This window comes from Cheilinus undulatus, linkage group 16, assembly GCF_018320785.1.
Source record: "Cheilinus undulatus linkage group 16, ASM1832078v1, whole genome shotgun sequence".
Taxonomy (NCBI): domain Eukaryota; kingdom Metazoa; phylum Chordata; class Actinopteri; order Labriformes; family Labridae; genus Cheilinus; species Cheilinus undulatus.
This window is the reverse complement of record NC_054880.1, coordinates 28,982,347-29,001,859: the sequence shown is the minus strand read 5'-3', so window position 1 is coordinate 29,001,859 and position 19,513 is coordinate 28,982,347. Positions and strand designations below refer to the sequence as shown.

The window sequence follows — 19,513 nt, the reverse complement described above, 5'->3', positions numbered from 1 at the left end:
CTTTAGACACTGACTGCATTAACAGCTTCCTCTCTTCTCAAAGGCACCTTGCCTCTTATCTGTGTGAGCATGTTTTTATTCTCCAATTTTCCCACCCTAACCCTGGAGATTTACACTCATGACCTCTGGGGCGATGAAGAATCATGTCTGAGTGCTGACATGAGTAATTATGTTTCCTCTCAGACTGTGAAACCATGCACAGCGCTGTTATCTGTGAAGTGGGAGGCTGAATCAGGACGTCTTCGACCATCTGATCAGCCCCGCTAGATCACCACTCAATGACCCAACTGAGGAGAGGATGCTAGCATGGCTCCACTTCTCTCTTAGCACAGAAACATCCCACTGAAAGTCACTTCAACAACAATATAAATCAGCAGCCTTAATCATGAGATGAAACGGCATCAGCACGGCAACAATAAAAATAGATCTAACTGTAGGCCCTGTGGTTACAAATATTTTCAGCACAGCATCATTGTGAGCGAACAAACTCTGATCTGCTCCTCCTGTCGTCAGAATAACGTTAGGCTAAAAATAGTCAGGAATCAAATAGTCTGAGTTAGGTCGATTGAAGCTGAAGTCAGTCCAAGCATTGGCATTTACATAACGCCTGGCACTTTTGGTGGAGAGAGCTTCATGAACGGTCAGGGCAGAAGATATCACTTAAAATCTGCAGTTTAATGCTAAATTGGATCTTCACATAAATAAAATAGGAAGACAGCTGGAGATGAACACGAGGTTCTTAAATTTAGGAGGTTGAACATCTCTGACTATTAGATTTAAAGGGACAGAGCGCTTTATTGAATGATATTTTATGTGTCAGAATATGAGTGAGTAAGGGACGGAGATGCCTGCATGAAACGAGAACATTAAGACAGGCCTTTAATGAAAGATTTGCAGCTCTTTTTCTGTGGACTGTCACATTATATATTTGAAGCATTTATATTTGGACTCTTTGGTCAAAAATAAAGAAAATCACAAGGCAAGTTTACTCTACTATAGTGAAGAGATTGTTACATGTAAAATACATTTTATGTATTACAACACAGATTTCCTTTTGAAATACAGAGGGCAATGATGTGTAAAGATGATTTTTATTCAGTCCAGACCATTAATAGCCTCTTCAATTTAAATGTGATATCAGAGTAAAAAGCCTCACCTATAGGGCGTAGATGGCCAAGTGGTTGGGTCATGCCACATGCACATAGGCAGCACAAGTTTAAGCCAAGGCTGCAGCTACTTTACTGCATTTCCACTCTCTTCTCCCTGATTCTGCCTTTATCCACTGTCCCTCTTTATAAATGAAGCAATAAAAAGCTTGCAAATTAATAATAATAAATGAAAATGTAATCTATTACCTATTGATCTGGCACAATTTTTTAGCAATTTCAGGCTGCAGTTACACTACATAGTTTTAAACTTTGATATGAATATCATGGCATTATGTAACTCAACTCTCAGTGACAAACTGAAATCAATTATTTAAAGTGGCAAGGTTTCTGCTTTCCTCTCTGATTCTGACTCAGAAAACTTCAACATCCTTTTGTACTTGATAAATGTATCTCATTGTCTTTTGCAGCACTGCTGCTGCAGAGAGGTATGCACAACCCCAACTCCAAAAGTTGGGACGCTGTAAAACATAAATAAAAACAGAATGCAAGGATTTGCAGATCTCATAAACCCATATATTATTCACTATAGGACACAAACAACATATCAGACATTAAAACTTCCAACCTTACGATACCTTTTAGCTCATTTTAGTTTGACGGCAGCATCACATCTCAGGTACAGGGACATATTTACCATTTTGTAGCCTCTGCTCTTCTTTTAACAAAAGTCTTTAAACGTCTGGGAAGTGAGGAGACCAGTTGCTCCAGTTTTGGGAGTGCTGTCCCATTCTTGTCTGATGTAGGGTTTTAGCTGCTCATCAATCCTGGGACTTCTTTGCTGGATTTTGCGTTTTATGATGCGCCATATTGGTAAAAATCTGTACTGCAGGTATGCCAGTTCAGCACCTGGACTCTTCTACTGTGAAGCCATGCTGTTGTGATGGATGCAGTATGTGGTTTATCATGGTCTTGCTGGGATATAAAAAGCCTTCCCTAAATAAGACGTTGTCTGGATGGGAGTATTTGTTGCTTTAAAACGTCCATATGCTTTTCAGCATTGATAGTGTTGTTCCAGAGCTGCCAATGCCATAGGCTGTAATGTAACCCATACCATCAGAGATGCAGGCTGTTGAACAGTGCGCTGATAACTGTTGGATGGTCCCTCTCCTTTTTAGTCTATAGGACATGGCATTCATGCTTTCCAAAACACCCCATCAAATTGTGATTCATCTGACCACAGAACTGTTTTCCATTTTGCCTCAGTCCATTTTAAATGAGCTTTGGCCAGAGAAGTGTTTCTGAATCGTGTTCACATTAGGCTTCTTCTTTGCATTTGTGGATGGCACGGCCAAATGTGTTGACAGACAATAATTTCTGGAAGTGTTCCTGAGCCTGTGCAGTGATTTCCAGCACAGAATCATGCCGGAGTGTCGCCTAAGGGCCAAAAGATCACAAGTATCCAATATTGACCTTTGGCTTTGTGCCTTGCACAGAGTTTTCTCCAGATTCTCTGAATCTTTTGATTATATTATGTACTGTAGTTGGTGGGACATTCTTTGCAATTTCATATTGAAGAACAATTTTTTCTGAAATTGTTCTGTAAATTTTTGATGCAGTTTCTCAGAGATTGGTGCAGCTCTGTAACCTTGCAAAGCAGATGGATATACCCGTTTCCTTGTTTCTCACTGGCAAATCCATCTTGCAAAGCTCCCATCTGAACCGTTTGGGCCCAGTTAGAAAGTGACAGGACCAATCAGCTACGAGGGGCAGTACTTTCAGGCGCAGCAGAGTCGTGACATAAACAAGCAGCAGCTAGAGCTGGTGCAGTTATGGAGGAAGAGATTAGCGTGGATGCTGCTAAAGCGCCAGTTTTACCAGAACTTGACAATGTTTCTTCATTAAAAGAAGAACAAAGAACAGCAGTGAGTTGTTTTCTTTTCAAAAACGACAAAAGTCGAGTACTTAAATGTCTATAGTCGCCATGTTTCACGATATTCCTCAGTAGCTGCGCATGCGCAACTTGCTAGCAGTTACGTCGGCTATACTGCTTTGTTGCTCTGATTGGCCCGTAGAGATGTGACAGACAGAACATTCACCCAATCATAGCAACTCTGCCTATCTTTTCTTCTGAGGGACTCTGCCTCTCTAAAATGCTTCTTTTACACCCAGCCATGTTACTGACATGTTGCAAATTAACCTAATTGGTTGCAACATGCTCCTCCAGCTGTCTTTTATTAGTACCACTTACTTTTCGAGCGTTTTTCCCTGCCTTTACTTTTCTGAGATATGTTGTTGCCATCAAATTCAAACTGAGCTAGTATTTTTCATGAAGTAAGTAAAATATTTCACTTTCAACACCTAATATGTTGTTTATGTTCTATTGTGAGACTTTAGTGAGACACTGTAAACTGTAAACTTCGTTTAATCTGACATCATTGGACAGTTTCTCATACAAGACAGGTTTTTTTACTATGTTGGGCTCCAACCGCTCAACATTTTTTAACCTGGACCTTTTTTACCTCTGTGCAATATCATGAATCGTCTACAGTGGACTACTGTTACACTCCTGACTCAGTTCTGGCCTGCTTCAGCACATTGTTTCTTCCAAATGCTGCAGTATGTCCTTAAATCATGCACCGACTGTTATTGCTACTTCAGCATTGTTAACTTAAACATTAAGGCTGTGTGTGCTGATTCTACTAACATGTATCAGCAGAAAGTCAGCTGTGGGCTGCAGCAGACTGCTCCGAATCGATTCCTCTAAGACTGTTTGCACTAAGGCCTTCTGCTGTCTGCAAGTCTACGACAAACATTGTGCCAGGAGTGGAGGCTTAAACTCTGATCCACAGCAGCGTGTCATCTTTAGTTTTAGTCACAAATTAAATACTAAGATAATATTGATCTTATCATGTCGCCCTTATAGCCCATCTCATTCTAATCCCTCAAAGGTTTAAGAGGTCAAGATGTAAATCAAAGAAGCTCTACCAAGGTTCAAGGTTCTTTTCACTGCCTGCAACATCTATATGTAATTCTGTTATTTATCAGAGAAAATGATCCAAACACAACAAAAACATTTCTGTATTTTCCACTGCAGGTACATTCCCTAAGGCAAAGGAAACTTTTAGGGAAGTTTTTGTGTTTCCACCACAGGAACTAGGGTCTAAATTAAGTTTGCTAGACAATATTTTACCCTGAAAAAACTCCCTGCTCAAGGTTAATACTTTCCAGAAGTCAGGGAACTCCAAGAACTCCTGATTGGCTACTATAGCATCACAGGATTTAAAGAGGAAGCTAAGTCACCCTCTCTTGGACAAATTTCATACACTAAGGTTGCAAAATGTCAATTCTTTGATAGTTTTCTATCAAGTATTTTGGAACATAAAGGTTTGTTTTTCAAAAATACTTGTGTTATCTTATCTGTGAAACCTAATGTACAAAGATTTCAGGAAGGGCAGGAGTTTTCAAAAAAATCTGTAAAGGTGACTGGACAAAAGTTCTGTCCTTCACATTTATTACAGGCTAATCAGAGAGACAAGAAAAGTTTAGGTTGTAGGCATGCGCAGCTCTACTAAGTAAAGTGGGCTCTGCCTTAGACATACAGTAATATATGTAGACACCTTATTGGCTGTGTTTGACCGCTGCTGCTATACGTCAATGTGTTCATCATATTGCCCGAGACAAGACTGCTGTGTAAGCATAAACAAGTATACAAGGAAACTTGGGATAAGAACACTCACATTCACTGTGAAGGGGGCAAATTGGACAGATGTATAGTAAATATAGAGACTATACTAGAGTCTACTATTTAACTTTTGATTTTCCTAATTTGGTTCTGATGATGCCCAATGGCCACAGTATTTAATAAGCAACGATGTACACGCTAATGACAGGATGAGGCTGTGGAAACCCTTGGGCCACATTGAGACAAAAGCGTTAAGTCTAGTGACCAAACCAGAGTAATTTTTTGACAAGAAGTTAAGGGAATTTTGGTCACTGAAGGTAACTGCTAACCTTGCAAAGCAGATGGATATGCCCATTTCCTTGTTTCTCACTGGCGAATCCATCTTGCAAAGCTCCCATCTGAACTGTTTGTGCCTGGTTAGAAAGTGACAGGACCAATCAGCGACGAGGGGCAGTACTTTCAGGCGCAGCAGAGTCGTGACGTAAACAAGCAGCAGCTAGAGCTGGTGCAGTTACGGAGGAAGAGATTAGCGTGGATGCTGCTAAAGCGCCAGTTTTACCAGAACTTGACAATGTTTCTTCATTAAAAGAAGAACAAAGAACAGCAGTGAGTTGTTTTCTTTTCAAAAACCACAAAAGTCGAGTACTTACTTGCTATAGTCGCCATGTTTCACATTATTCCTTCGTAGTTGCGCAAGCGCAGCTTGATAGCGGCTACGTCACGTTTTGTTGCTCTTATTGGCCCGTAGAGCTGTGACAGACAGAATTTTCATCCAATCACCCTCCAAGTTTTTTTCAAAGCCTCTACATTTTCTCAAACGTTTCCTATTGAAGCTTTCCCAGATGGATGTGTGAAACAAATCCATCTGGCTTGGTAACTGCAACATTTAGACAGCCTCTGCAAGTGCAGGTTTTTGACTCACTGATCAAAAGTGAGTCCCAGGCAAGGCAGAAAGTGGAGGATGATATACAGTTATGCAATCCTGCATCAGCTGCATAGATGCAAACTCGTAGTTCGCACTAAATTAGAGCGTAAAGTATAACAATCAGGCAATATCGGCAATCATCACTGATACTAAATAACTGATTGCCTGGGAAAGATGGATGTTTAAAAACATGCAGACCAAAATTAAAAAATATAAAAATCATAAAATAAAAACACATGAAAATGAGACATACATGTTTGAAAATATAGGTGTTCATACTTCATATTTTTTGTGAGACTGGGGGCCAAGGAACAAATTATTTTTCTCTTGGGGAGGCTCACTCTTCCACCCTTTGAAACCCCCCGCCTTAACTTAACCAAAAGTGGAAGTTTATTCTGGTTTCTTAAGTTTATATGTGCATTTCTGTTCTGAGATGTACTCAACTGAATGGTCTGTGAGAGTGGCCATCAGAAATAAATGGTCTGCAGCCAGACTGTCTTGGAAGGCCATGGTCTCCTTCAGGCCCATGTGTGGAAGCCGAATCCTCAAGATAAATACTCCAGGACAGCACTCAAACAACATAAACATTGCCTTTTGCCACACAAACATTTAAGGCAAAGCCTTTCCTTTGTGCCTTTAGACAAACAAACAACAAATCAACAGTCACTCACAGGTGACATCCATTAGTAATAAGTGGTCAGGCTGATGCAGCAGCTCTAAAAGAAAGACCTAAAATATTATTTGTTGTATTACCAGCATCACTCAAAGGGCATAAAATTAGCCTACAAATACCCTAATGATAACCAAAAACATTATGAGTAATAAACAAAGAAGTAAAAAATGCTGATTGACTCATTTTAATACATAGATAAATACAAAATACAAAATAATAAACACAAAATATGCACAGACATAGTGTTAAACATTAGGCTTATCAGGAAATGATTGTTACAAGAAATAAGATAACATTGACTCTGAGGGAAGTCCGTTTTTATTTTAATGGGGGGGTGTTTTTTGGCATTTTTCCCCAAAAATGTTTCCTGTACTTTAGAGTTTAATCTCGACGTTGTGCTTCCTATTGTTGGCAAACATGTTCAGCTAATTTAGATGGATAGAAACTGCAAATATCCCTCGTTCAAATCGGTTCATTAGGGGAAAAAAAAACTACATTTCCCATACGCAGTCGGGTGTGAGGAGCCGACCAATGACAAACGGCCAATGGGATGACGGCACCCGTTTTGGTCCATTTATGTGTGCGATTGGAACGCTCGCGCACAGAGGGCTCGCGGCAGATTGTGTGAGAGCGGAGCACAGCATCCACAGCTCGTTAAGGTGGGTGTGACAAACAGCATCTTTCTTTTACAGCGAAATAAGGCGGCAGGAATTTTGTATTTTTGTCTCCGTTTAACAGAACTGCTAAATAATGATAGTTGTGTGGGATAAAGACGATTCAAAGTTTAATATCTAATTATTTCTGTATTTTTGGACGCTTTGATGCTGCTTTTCGTCTGGCACGTGAAGAAACGGGTAGGCTCTTGGTGGATATTTTCGTCCTCGTGAGGCGTTGCTGTTTTCAACGGTTCCACTGAGACTGAAAGGACGGTTGTTCTCGCTGTCTGTGGTTGCTTGGCGGGCTGTGAGCCTTTTGTATTGTGGGAGACACTGGCACAGTTGGCACCGACGGAACAAAAAAAGGGCAAGGGTTGCTTTTCATGTCTGTAAATTTGCAGGTGGCAGACATATTTTGTTATTAACCCCCCCTTCGGAACGCCATAGTGACAAGAAAGCTCCAGATACTCGACATTTACTGTGGTAACGTTAACGTAAGCTCGTCTTTGTTTGCAGCTGCCAGACACGTTGCTGTCAAAAGCGCCTTTGTTTGATGCTGCTGGAGCTAACGACAGAAGAAAACGCTCACTGAAAACTGAATTTTAATGAAGGATATGTTTCCATTGTCAGCCAGGGCATTGTCAAGGCGAAGTCTGCTCACTAAATGCCATTTGTGGGTGTAAAATTGGCAGGGCAAGGTGTGGGCACATGCCAAACCCCTAATTTAAGATTGGTGGCATTTTTAAGGCATTATGTTTCAAGCTAACACCATGCTTGTTGAAGATATCTAATTTTGGAAGTTGGTAGTCTGTATTGAAGAATTGGGGAGGGGTCTTTTTACTCACCAGCCGTCTGACTCACATTAACCACTTGACATGACAACTGATGCAATTTCTCCATTTATTCTTGTGCTATATTTAAGATGATACTTGATATTTTCCTCTCGTGATATGCATATTTTAGGTGTATTTTTTTAATTTTTACCTTGACTTGTTTCAGCTGCTATCATCCTGATGAAATGCCTCCACATCAGTGTGAAAACAAAACATTATGTGGAGATGGAGCAACCTTTTTGGATTAGTTTTATTGCATTAAATTTGAGCACAAGCATCAAATTCTTCAAGCTTGCCTTGTGTGTTAAGTCGACTGTTTTTGTACACTTGTGTCCCCCTCCTCCTCCTCCCTCCTTCTCCCTCCTGCGGCTCAAACACATGCTGCAAGGAACAGGTGCTTCTTGGTGATCGTTCCCTCTTGCATTTTTGCTTCATTTATCACTAATCTCATCTCAGATGTTGCATTTGGGTTGTGTTTTGTCAGGCTAAGTTGCAGACTTATCCCTGCACCTGGCACTACCAGCCCTACCCACCCTGATCACAGCCTTTTGTCTCAACCAAATGTGGCTTGTGTCGTTGATTATCATTTAATGCCATTGATGTAAGGCCCTAGTAAAGCCCTCCCCTCCCCTGTGTTTTTTGATGAAGCCGTGCAGGTCCTCTGATTGATGTGAATGTTGTTACAGCCCCAAGTTGGAAGATAAACAATGGCTTGTCATTGATACCAGAGCCGTTTTGTTTGGATTGATGGGCGGTGGTTGGTTGTAGTGCCCTAAATGGCCACAAGGTGCTATCAATGTGCCTTTTTTTAGATAGAAGAGTAAAACATCCGCTAGAGGTCACTTATTTTAGTGCCATGTGCTGAATTGATCAAAATTAAATAGTAAGAGTAATCTGACTTTGTGTTCCTTTTTTAGGTTGACTGACCTGCAGCTTACTCTTACAATGGCAGCCTCTGAAGGTAAGCTATATCCCTAAGTAATTTAAAATCAATTTAATGCTTTATAATGGTTCACTTTATCTAAATAAATCTCCCTTTTTGTGTGTTAAGACATCCAGGTTAAGGAGCTCGACAAGAGAGCCTCAGGCCAAGCCTTTGAGGTCATCCTTGCCTCTCCTGCCCCAGACGCCAACTTCCCGCTGTCTCCTCCAAAGGCGAAGGACGTGTCACTGGAGGAAATTCAGAGGAAGCTGGATGCTGCAGAGGAGAGACGCAAGGTAGAGATGCTTCACTTAAAATTTTGATCCAGTGTTTAAATTTGAAATCTGGAGGAGCTCATTTCCAATTTTTAACTTGCCATTCTTTTGCAGAACCATGAAGCCGAGGTTCTGAAGCACTTAGCTGAGAAGCGCGAGCATGAAAAGGAGGTGCTACAGAAAGCTATGGAGGAGAACAACAACTTCAGCAAGATGGCAGAGGAGAAGCTCAATCAGAAGATGGAGGCCAACAAAGAGAACCGCACAGCACTAATGGCAGCCATGAACGAGAAGTTCAAGGAGAAGGTCGGTTTATAAGATGACACCAAACTTTTGAGTTTGTTTCTCTTCACCTTAATCTTGAACTTGATTTTCTTTTTCTTTATTAGGATAAGAAGTTGGAAGAGGTGCGAAAGAACAAGGAAACCAAAGAGGGCACTTCGGAAGACTGAAAGTTACCAACGGGGGATTGTACAGGGTTTTTTACGTATCCAAAGATTGATTTATTTTTTGTTTTGGCCAGTATTTTTGTTGTGTTCACTACCCACCTTTTTGAAATAAATACAAGTTCCACTTTGTGAATTTTTCAATTCTCCTGCTATAAGTGTACTTGCGCTGGTTTTACATGTGCATAGTTTCCCCCCCCCCACCTGTTTAGTCTAATCCATTTGATATGTAGCTTGTCAGTGCAGCTTCTGCCCTTTTTGAAAATAGCAGTGTGTACTTATCCCTTTTGAGGAAGCATGTTTCTATGCATAGGTCTTTTATCCCTGCCTATTTCATAGTGAATCTTGTTCCTGTGAATCACACCTGTTCTCAGCACTTCCTGTATATTTGAAAATGAAAAAAAAGTAGCACAATTGGAATCAAGGCGTCGGCTGTTATACATGCAGGTGTTAGTGCGGCTTTGCTACCCAGACTCTGCTAGTTTTGCTCCTGCACATGTTTCGTGCCGCCGCTGCTTTTATTCGCTTTTGTAAAAATATGGAGTTGTCTAAAAAGCACATGACTTCTTGCTGTATAGCTGTGAAATCAAACATGTTGGACATGAAAACGGTTAACATCATGAATATCAGTGAATAGGGGTCTACACATGGAATGCAAAAGAGCAATACACTTTGGCATCTCAATAGATACAGTGGCTAGTTGACTTGAACTGTTGTACTAAAACAAATAAAAAAAAACATGCAAACACAATCTGCTGCCTACTGTTGCAACTGTCTCCTAAACTTTCTAATTAATTATCACAGTGAAGCATGAGCAGCTAATGCAGTTGCTGTTCATGTAAGGATTTGAGAAGTAGGATTTAAATCTGGAGGACTTGGAAATGTGTCCTTTTTTTCCCTTGGCTTTTCCTCCATGTATCCTGTTAGTTACATTTAAAGCTTGATAAGGAGCTGATGATGCCTTCTGCAGAAAGGAGGCCAATGCAAAAGTGTGTTAACCCAGTTTTTTAAATTACTAAACATGTTTTTGTTATTGAATCTTCTTCCGATAGCTCTAGTGGGTTGTTACATAATGATGCTCAGATGTATGTTGCCCCTACTGGAGAACAAGATTGCCAAGTATCCACTTTGAATCGAAACTTCTCTCAAAATAGATGCCTGTTATAAATAATGCCTAATTAACACACGATACAGCTGGTTATGCTTTAAGGAACTACAGAAATCAATTTTTGAAACGGTAAAGCGTTTTAATGTTTTTACATTACACTGATTCTGTGGACCTGGTTACAAAATTGTGGTCTGTGTCTCCCTCTGCTGGTGATTTTGTGAAAGTCTTTGCAATCAGTTGCAATTGTTATTTCGCTTCTCTTACCCCCCAGTGGATTTGAAATAAAAACAAGACAGATATGGTGTAGACTTTCAGCTTTGATTTAAGGGGTTTCACAAAAATATGGCATCTACCATTTAGCAATTACAGTCATTTTATTCAGATTACCTCAATTATCAGGAGCTCAAAGAAGAATAAACATCATAGCTGTTGAGATTAATCTTGGTTAACTAAGATCCACAGTTGGAGCATTCGTTTTTAATTGCATGCTTTATTGTCCTTTTTAGTACACTTTGCCACATCAGCATCTCCCTGCAGGCAGAGTGATGTAAGATGAGTCGACCATTGCTAGTCTCCTTTTACTTCAAAAACTCAGACATCTCAGAAGACAAGTCAAAATGATATCATTTACCTCTTTCCATGGTTTAGTTCATGTTACAGTCTAAGTACCTGAAGTTCTTTTTTTTCATTCAAAATAAAAGCAAGCCAGAATCTAAACAGGAAGTCACTTGCCTTCTGTTTAAGCAAGTACAAAAACCAAACATAAAACAAGAATGGTTGTAAATGGAAAACAGTGGCCACTGTGCACTTGGGAACCTTCAGTGCAGCAGAACTATTTTTGTACCTTGGGCTGTGCCTGTCAACAATCCTGTCTCTGAGCCCTGAAGGCAGTGCCTTTGACCTCATGGCTTGGTTTTTGCTCTAATATACAGTGTGCAGGCCTTCTTTAGAAAGGTGTGTGCCTTTCTAAATCATGTTTAATCAATTTAATGTACCACAGGTGGACTCCAGTCATATGAGCTAAATTTCAAGTGTTTTTTGTAAAGTTTCTGAATATTTCTGTCAATGTGATATTTGAGTTTTTTATTTTAATTTTGATACATTTGCAAAAGTTCTGAAATTCTGTCTTCACTCTTTAATCATGGGGAACTGAGTGTAGATTAATGAGAGAAAAAATGAACTTAGCTGAATTTAGTCAGGCTGCAACATAACAAAATAGAAGAGAAGGGGTCTGAATACTTCCTGAATGATCTGTATATAGGGCCTCCTTTAAGAACACATTTTCTTATTCTTATACAACAGTTTTGCTGATGTTTACATCTTTAATTCCAACTATCCAAAATTTACCAAAAGTATTGGTTGTTTCTTGCCTGAATTGACATGTTTTCAGTGAAAATTGATTACGAAAAGAAAAGAATGTGCAGGTGACACAGAAAGAGTAAATAAATGGACTTGGGCTTGTGTAGTGCTGGTCATCTAAATAGTCAAAGTGCTTTTTACACCGTAGGTCATTCATACCCATTCACTCTCCATTCATAAGCTGCAACAGTTCCACAATCATAGCAATGTGCTACAGCAGCTTGCATATAAAACATAAACATATAGGTTATCCAATCTAAGTTTCTACTTTAAATGTATACACTTACGCTACTGGGACCTCAAAGTCTACTATACAAAAGGAGCTATGTTGTTTAATGCAAAGCAGAATTCTGTATGAAGATCTGTAAAATCCCCTTATGCAAAATTATTTTTAAAACTTATATTTTCAACATGATTTTATGAACACAATAAGCCATGCATGTAAATACAGTCATTTTATAATGCCTCAACTTAGTAAGAAGGCCTATTGCTAATGTATCAGCAAGACCTTGGCACTTGCCTCATCTCCTATTAATGATTGGAAAACTGTCCATGGAAACCCACACGTTGTCACCATTTTTGTTATGTCACACATGACTGTGACATACAAAGGTGCTACAGGGAATACCTTCTGCCCCTTGGTGGATTATTTGTGCACTGCATGTCTCCGGTTGTATTCATCACATTTTATTTTTCGGTTATTGAAATAAATTGCTTTTTATTTCTCTCTTTCAAACAGTGTCATGTCATTTGAATTATATTATGTTTATTTCAAAATAATTAATAAAATCCCCAAAAGTAACCCAAAACCAACAAAAAAAAAAAAAGCATTTTCTGGTTGAGAGACCACAACAGCAAAATAAATTCTATTTGATTTACTAGTCCAGTTTATTCATGAATATATAAACAAGGTTTTTATGCCTCTGATTAAACTACATATGTTGAGTTTCAGCATACATGGGTATAACAGTAACTTTAAAATGTGATTCTGTATATCAAAGTGATCATAATCTTTTAGATTAGTATGAAATATCAGAGCTCTCCTCTGATTGGCAACCATAGTGTAGGAGCAGGGACACATCAGGTGAATCTAATACTACTAATACTACAAGAGAAAGTCCTACACTGGGAACCTAAGGTATCACAGTTTTAAATGTGAGCATCAGACTGTACTTAATGCACAGCAGACAGGCCTCCAGCAGATCAGCGTCTGTCTGTGTTGGATCAATGTTATTGATGTTTGAATATGTAAACAGCGCTTTAATGTTGAAGGGGATGGAGACAGGGCTTATTCTGTCTGCTTTATATACTGCTTACCATTAACACAGACAAACCAAGAAAAGATTTGACTCCATTAGACCTCTGAAGTTCTCCAGACGGACCAAGGGATCAATATAGACATTGAAGTCCAAGTTTAGGAGAATAAAATGCTTTGGCTCGTCTTAAACTCAAAGGAAATATGCCAAAACACAAAACTCTTTCTTATCAGTTCCACACTAAATGAACAAAAGTGTTCGGTATTCATGCCATATTTAAAAAGACAGCAGCAACATGATAGGCTGACAGTGGGGGAGTGGAGCAGTGCTTTTGGAAAGATATGACCAGGTGATGTGGAGGGTGGATGATTACATGATAGTAAGTGAGAATAACCCTGCAAAGCAGATCGATTCGCCCATTTCCATGTTTCTCACTGGCAAATCCATTTTGCAAAGCTCCTGTCTGATCCATTTGGGCCCACTTAGAAAGTAACAGGACCAATCAGTGTCGAGGAGCAGTAATTTTGGGGGCGGCAGAGTGGTGACGTAAGCAAGCAGCAACAAGACGCTGGTGCAATTACAGTGGAAGACCTTAGCGTGGATGCTGCTAAAGCGAAAGTTTTATCAGAACTTGATGACATTTCTTCGTTAAAAGAAGCTCAAAGAACGGCATTGAGTTGTTTTCTTTTCTAAAACAGTAGGGGTGCAGCTCGTTTGCTGCTACGTCATGTGTTTTGTTGCTCTGATTGGCCCCCGTGACAGACAGAACGTTCATCTAATCACCCTCTGAGTCTTTTTCAAAGCCTATGCCCTTTCCTAAACGCTGTCTATGCAAGGTTTTCCAGATGGATGTGTGAAACAAGTCTATCTGGCTTGCCAGGTTAAAGTGAGAATGCATTTAAAATGAACTATTAAACTGGTGGCCAGCTTCAGACCAAGATCCAAAACCCTGGGCTGGCTAAAAGCCTCTTTTTTGAAAAATGCTCCCCTTCTGGATAATGAAAATTCAAATATTAACTTGCTGAAATTACATCTTTTGTCATACAAGTGTGAAACTTATCTCAGAGTATCCTAAAAAACAGAGAAGAAGTGAACAAACAAGAGTCTGGTACTTGGTGACGAACAAAAAGACAAAAATAGGATCTGCTGTCCAAAATCTTTTTAAAATTATTCTTTTGAAGCATGGTCAATTGCATTTTCTCATACATATTTATGAAACCTAAGTTTATTAATTTCAATTTCAGCTCAAGATGACCTAGCTACTGTTAGCTCTTTCAAGGTTTGCCCTGAAACAGGTGGTGTAGCCCATCCATCAGCATGCAAGAATAAAGAGCTGAATATCATTATATCAAGTGGAATAATTTGCCTGCAGTATAAGCAATGAGGAGCCTTACTTAGTATGAATAAGAATCGTCAAATGATGTAGTGTTCAAACCAAAATTCCTAACATTTAATCAGAGCTCAACAAAAATCTATAATAATATATAGTTAACAATGTCAAGATTTTTAACTTAACATGGGGACACATTTGGAGACAGAAATCTCTGATTTTTGTTCAGTTCTGTTTGCATTAACATCATTTTCTGAGGGACAGCATGTGTGTTTCTAACCCTGGTGCTCTGCTTTAACTACATGAAGCGCTGCAAGAGTTAAGACTGTACTATGTCAAAAACTTTAAAGTAAAACAATGTGTCATTATTGATATAATTTATTTAATTCATGGGGACCTTTCTGGTGCAGCTGGACTGTTTTTGTTGGATTATTATAATCAGGAGAGGACAGTAGAGATCCAAATGATAAATTAAATGACATTAAATGTTGGTCTGGCAGAGGCATGCATTAAGGCTGCTGTGTTTTTTTGATCTTGAAATAGTTGAGAGAACAAGATTCAAGATTTCCTCAAGAGTTTGCCCTGAGTAATTATTAGACACAGTAGTTATGTCACTAAGGGTCTGTGTCCAGCAGCTGTTTATTGTGCTAACAGCTCAAATGTTCAGTACATTACCAGTGTAGTCCATTGGTTATCTCATCTCATCTTAATTTTATATCTCATCTGATCTTATTTAATCTTATCACATTATGTCATCTCATCTCATTCATGTCATTGTCCCATCTGATCATATTGTTTTCTCTTCTCATCTCATCTTATTTTTTCTCCTTATCTTATTATCTTGTCTATTCTATATTGCATCTCATGTCATCTTATTATTTCATCTCATTACATCTTATTATTTTATCTTATCACATTCATGTCATCTTATCTTATTATTTTTTCCTATCTCATCTTATCTTACCCTCACCTATGTCCAGGTTGATCACATTTCTTTGGGGTCCCCAGGAGTCTGGTTTACGGAAATTTGTAGGGAAAGGAGGAGGGGAATGCAACAAAATACTGTTTATACCTTTTAAATGCAGATCTGTTGTAGAAAAAAGTTGATGCTGGTACTATGACACCAATATATCAGAAAGCTGCTGAACTGCTGAAAAAAGGCGACATACCACCTCCAGATTTGACAATATCTAAAAAGAACACCAACAGAAAATTTAAAAGACTCTTTACAAATACACCCTGAATGAAATACAACCCAATTCAGACGTTGCGGTGCTGTGTAAAATGTAAATACAAACGGAAAGCAATGATGTTCAAACCTTATAAACCAATATTTTATTCACAATAGAACATTACCAACACATCAGATGTTAAAACTGAGACCTTTTATTTTTGAATCTTTTTCAATTTGAAGTCAGCGACGCATCTCAAAAAAGCAGGGAAGCAGCAACAACAGGGTGGAAAATGAAGTGGTACTCATGAAAAACAGCTGATGGGGCATTTTGCAGTTGGTTAACCGGCACAGTTGGCCATGCCATCCACAGATGCAAGTTAAGGCTGTGTCATGCAAAGAAGAAGCCATGTGTGAACACAATTCAGTAACACCACTGTCTTCTTTGTGCCAAAGCTCATTTAAAACGGACTGAGGCAAGATGGAAAACTGTTCTGTGGTCAGAGGAATCAAAATGTGAAATTCTTTTTGGAAACCATGAATGCTGTGTCCTGTGTACTAAGGGGGAAAGGGACCAACCAGGTTGTTATCAGTGCCTGCATCTCTGATGGTATGGGGTTTTATTATTGCCTTTGATGTGGGCAGTTAACACCTCCAAAAAGACACTATCAATGCTGAAGAGTACACAGAGGTTTAAGAGCAGCATTTCAGAATTTTTCAAGAAAGGATCTGAACAAGAGGCTGATGCTTTGTGTGGTCTTTAGCCTGACAAAGTTTGAGAACCCCTGATGTAGGCAATGTGTGCTCGTTTGTTTAGTTCCACGTCAGCGTTTGAGTGCTGCTTTTATGTCCAAACAGCCTCGGCCAAGGAAGGAAATACCTTCTGTTTCAGAGCATCTCCTCTTATTAAACAGAAAAGCAAAATCTTTTTTAGATCCTCAAATATTTCCTGAAGGATGGCTCCCTCTGTTTTTGTGCCTGACTGTTTTTTAACAAACTCAACTGTGGGTAAAATCCTGATTCATCATCCGTAATCTTGCAGCTTTATACTACCCATGACGCCTTCCTTAAACGCTCTTCCCTTACAGACAAGACAACAGACAAAAAAATGGATTTGCGACTATCATGCTGCATTAATTTTGTTGATGTGATAATATGCAGGCAGTATTTTGAGGGTGTAACTGCAGACAGATCCGATTTAAAGGTTTTTATTTTGCTCAAGGATAACAACTTCAAAGACATGAAAGAGACTCTGTTTTATTATGCAGCTGGTTTTCATGAACCTTAACATTTGTGAGGTTACCTGAAGATTTCTGTGTGAATTTTGATTTTTCAACCTCTGCTTTGTGTTTAAAACATGGTTAAACATATATAAACATCCCAATAGCATCTGAAAAGAGTTTGTTAATCCAGCATTAACACTATAAATCATGTAGAAAAGAAATTTATGCAGATTTATATTTTTTTCATAAAAATAACAATCTTTAATTCTTGATCAGTGTGTTCATCTACAATGTAGTTATTGATTATATTTACACTTTGTCTAATCATCTGACTTCTTTTACACTGCAGGTCACACCTACTAATTCACACCCTTTCACTCCATATTCACATACTTAAGGCAGCGTTTGCCATCAGCATTAGCTTATCCCATTCAAATCCATACCCATTTACACACCACTGAACAAAGTAGAGGGAGAAAACTGAGGTCAAGCGACTTACCCAAGGACACATCAGACTGAAGACTGAACCCCCAACCTTCCATATCCAGGACGACCGACCATACTGACCCTCAGTCTCCCAAACAACAAGGTGAATGTTCTGGAGTGACTGAGTCAAAGCTCAGACCTCAATCCAATAGAGAATTTTTAGCTGGACTTGAAAAGGGCAGTTCATGCCTGATCTCCATGCAACCTGACAGAGCTTGAGTAGTCTTGCAAAGAAAAATTGAGTAAAATTGAAGTGTCCAGATGTGCAAGCCTGCCTGAGACCTATCCACTCAGACTCAGTGCTGAGTGAATGAAAATGACTTAAAGGTGAATCCTCTAAATATTGACTGGAAGGGGAGAATATTTATGCAGTTCCTTATTTCACATTACATATTTTTATTTTTGTCAAGACACACGTTGACATCAGGCCAGGTTGTCAAACTAGACTGAAGATGAAGGAAATGTTCTGACTTTTTTAAACCAGGGTTGTGTGGTGTCTCAGACACATCGTTGAATACGTCACACTAACAAGAGTGTTTGTTGTTCCCAGCATTCATATTAAGGCTTCACTTGTGACGATGGCCGACAACACTATAGGGCCAAAATCTGTCAAAATTCTTTCAGGTAGCCTGATCCAGCCTAGCTTGTCACTGTAAGGCAACTTGTTCTCTGGACCTCTGAACTGGACGATTGGACGGATTATGGGGCAGCAAACTGTGGACTGTCATTTGGTGATATCCAGATCAACGATCTTTGGTGATGATGCTGTGATCTTTGTGAACCTACCTTGGCAGAGTAATCCGTGATCCGCTTGTTGTGAGGCTGAGATCAACCACAGATTTGGCCCTGTACATGGGGCAAGGTGCTGGCAAGGTGGCTGTCACTAACGGTATCCAAGCATATAGACAAAGGTCAGAGTCTTTCAGTCCTTGGTACTCCCAGTCTTACTATACTCTTGTGAGGCCTGGATGCTGACTGATGGCCTGAGGCATCAGCTGGACTCCTTTGTGATGACATCTCTGTATATTTTTTGGGTATCCTTGGCAAGATCATGTGTCCAAATGCTGACGTGCTCAGGAGAACAAGAGTTGGAAGGGTCAGCTGCTGGTTATGGGAGAAGCAGCTGTGCTTCTACAGGCACCTTGTGCATGGTCCAGATGTCGGGTGCGGCCGCATGCATCACAGAGGGGCCAGCTGGCAGGAGACCCGGAGTGATGGAGCATGGGCCTGGTGCAGGCCAGAACAGTGCAGGGCCAAGACTGACACAGTGAAGTGCTGAACCTGCTCATGCTCCCATTTGCCTCTGTCAAAAATTAAAAATATTTGGAGATGGCATTCAGGTCCAGAACTTTCTGGTGAGAATATTATATTTCCTCTTATAAAGACAGGGAGTCAAGCCATGGCCAGGCCCAGTATTACGGCTGGCATCATTGTCTACACCAACAACCAAGGCTCCCTTTACAGACCCAGTATGCTAAACATGCTAATTCTTCTGTGTTTTCATTTGAAACAGTGCACTGCTTTCAGACGTGAGTCTCTTTTAAACAACTTTTCTTGACTTGATGGTAGGCAGTTTCATCAAAAATGGCTGGACGGTTAAGTGGTCATTCTTACTCAAGCTATATGCAGTTTTAACCAGTATGTCTTGTATGTTTTAGTACCATCCCAGTGATTGATACAGTGTGTCAATCACTGTGAGACAAAGCGTTTGTCTTTCAGCAGTAATCCTGAATCACGTCTGTCTGTAAACACAGAAAATCAGCAAATAGCCTGATTAATGATTCCTCACACATTCACTGATCCAAAAAGTAACAATGATATAAGACCAACATAAAATCTGTTTTACAGACCCAGGAGGTCACCTGTTGTTGTTAAAGTTCAGATTTAAAATGTGTACAAGATGAACTAAACATCATCAACTGTCACCAAATCAGAAAGAATGACAATGGGAAAGAGAGAGAGGGACGTAGCTGTTAGCTGGTTCATCATTCATTTATCAAACACTTGTTTCAAATCCTCTTTTTGCCTACTAGAAAACACAAAAGAACATCTATTTTAC

General features: G+C 39.5%; 1 protein-coding gene across 1 annotated transcript; it reads left to right on the top strand.

Moving 5' to 3' along the window:
- The first annotated feature begins 6,975 nt into the window (after window positions 1-6,975).
- Window positions 6,976-10,272, top strand: LOC121523232 (stathmin-like). Its single transcript, XM_041808023.1, has 5 exons — window positions 6,976-7,048; window positions 8,796-8,839; window positions 8,930-9,096; window positions 9,190-9,381; window positions 9,465-10,272. Exons 2-5 carry the CDS (start codon window positions 8,824-8,826, stop codon window positions 9,525-9,527), a joined length of 438 nt encoding a protein of 145 aa, XP_041663957.1. The 5' UTR covers window positions 6,976-7,048; window positions 8,796-8,823; the 3' UTR covers window positions 9,528-10,272.
- Window positions 10,273-19,513: the final 9,241 nt, after the last annotated feature.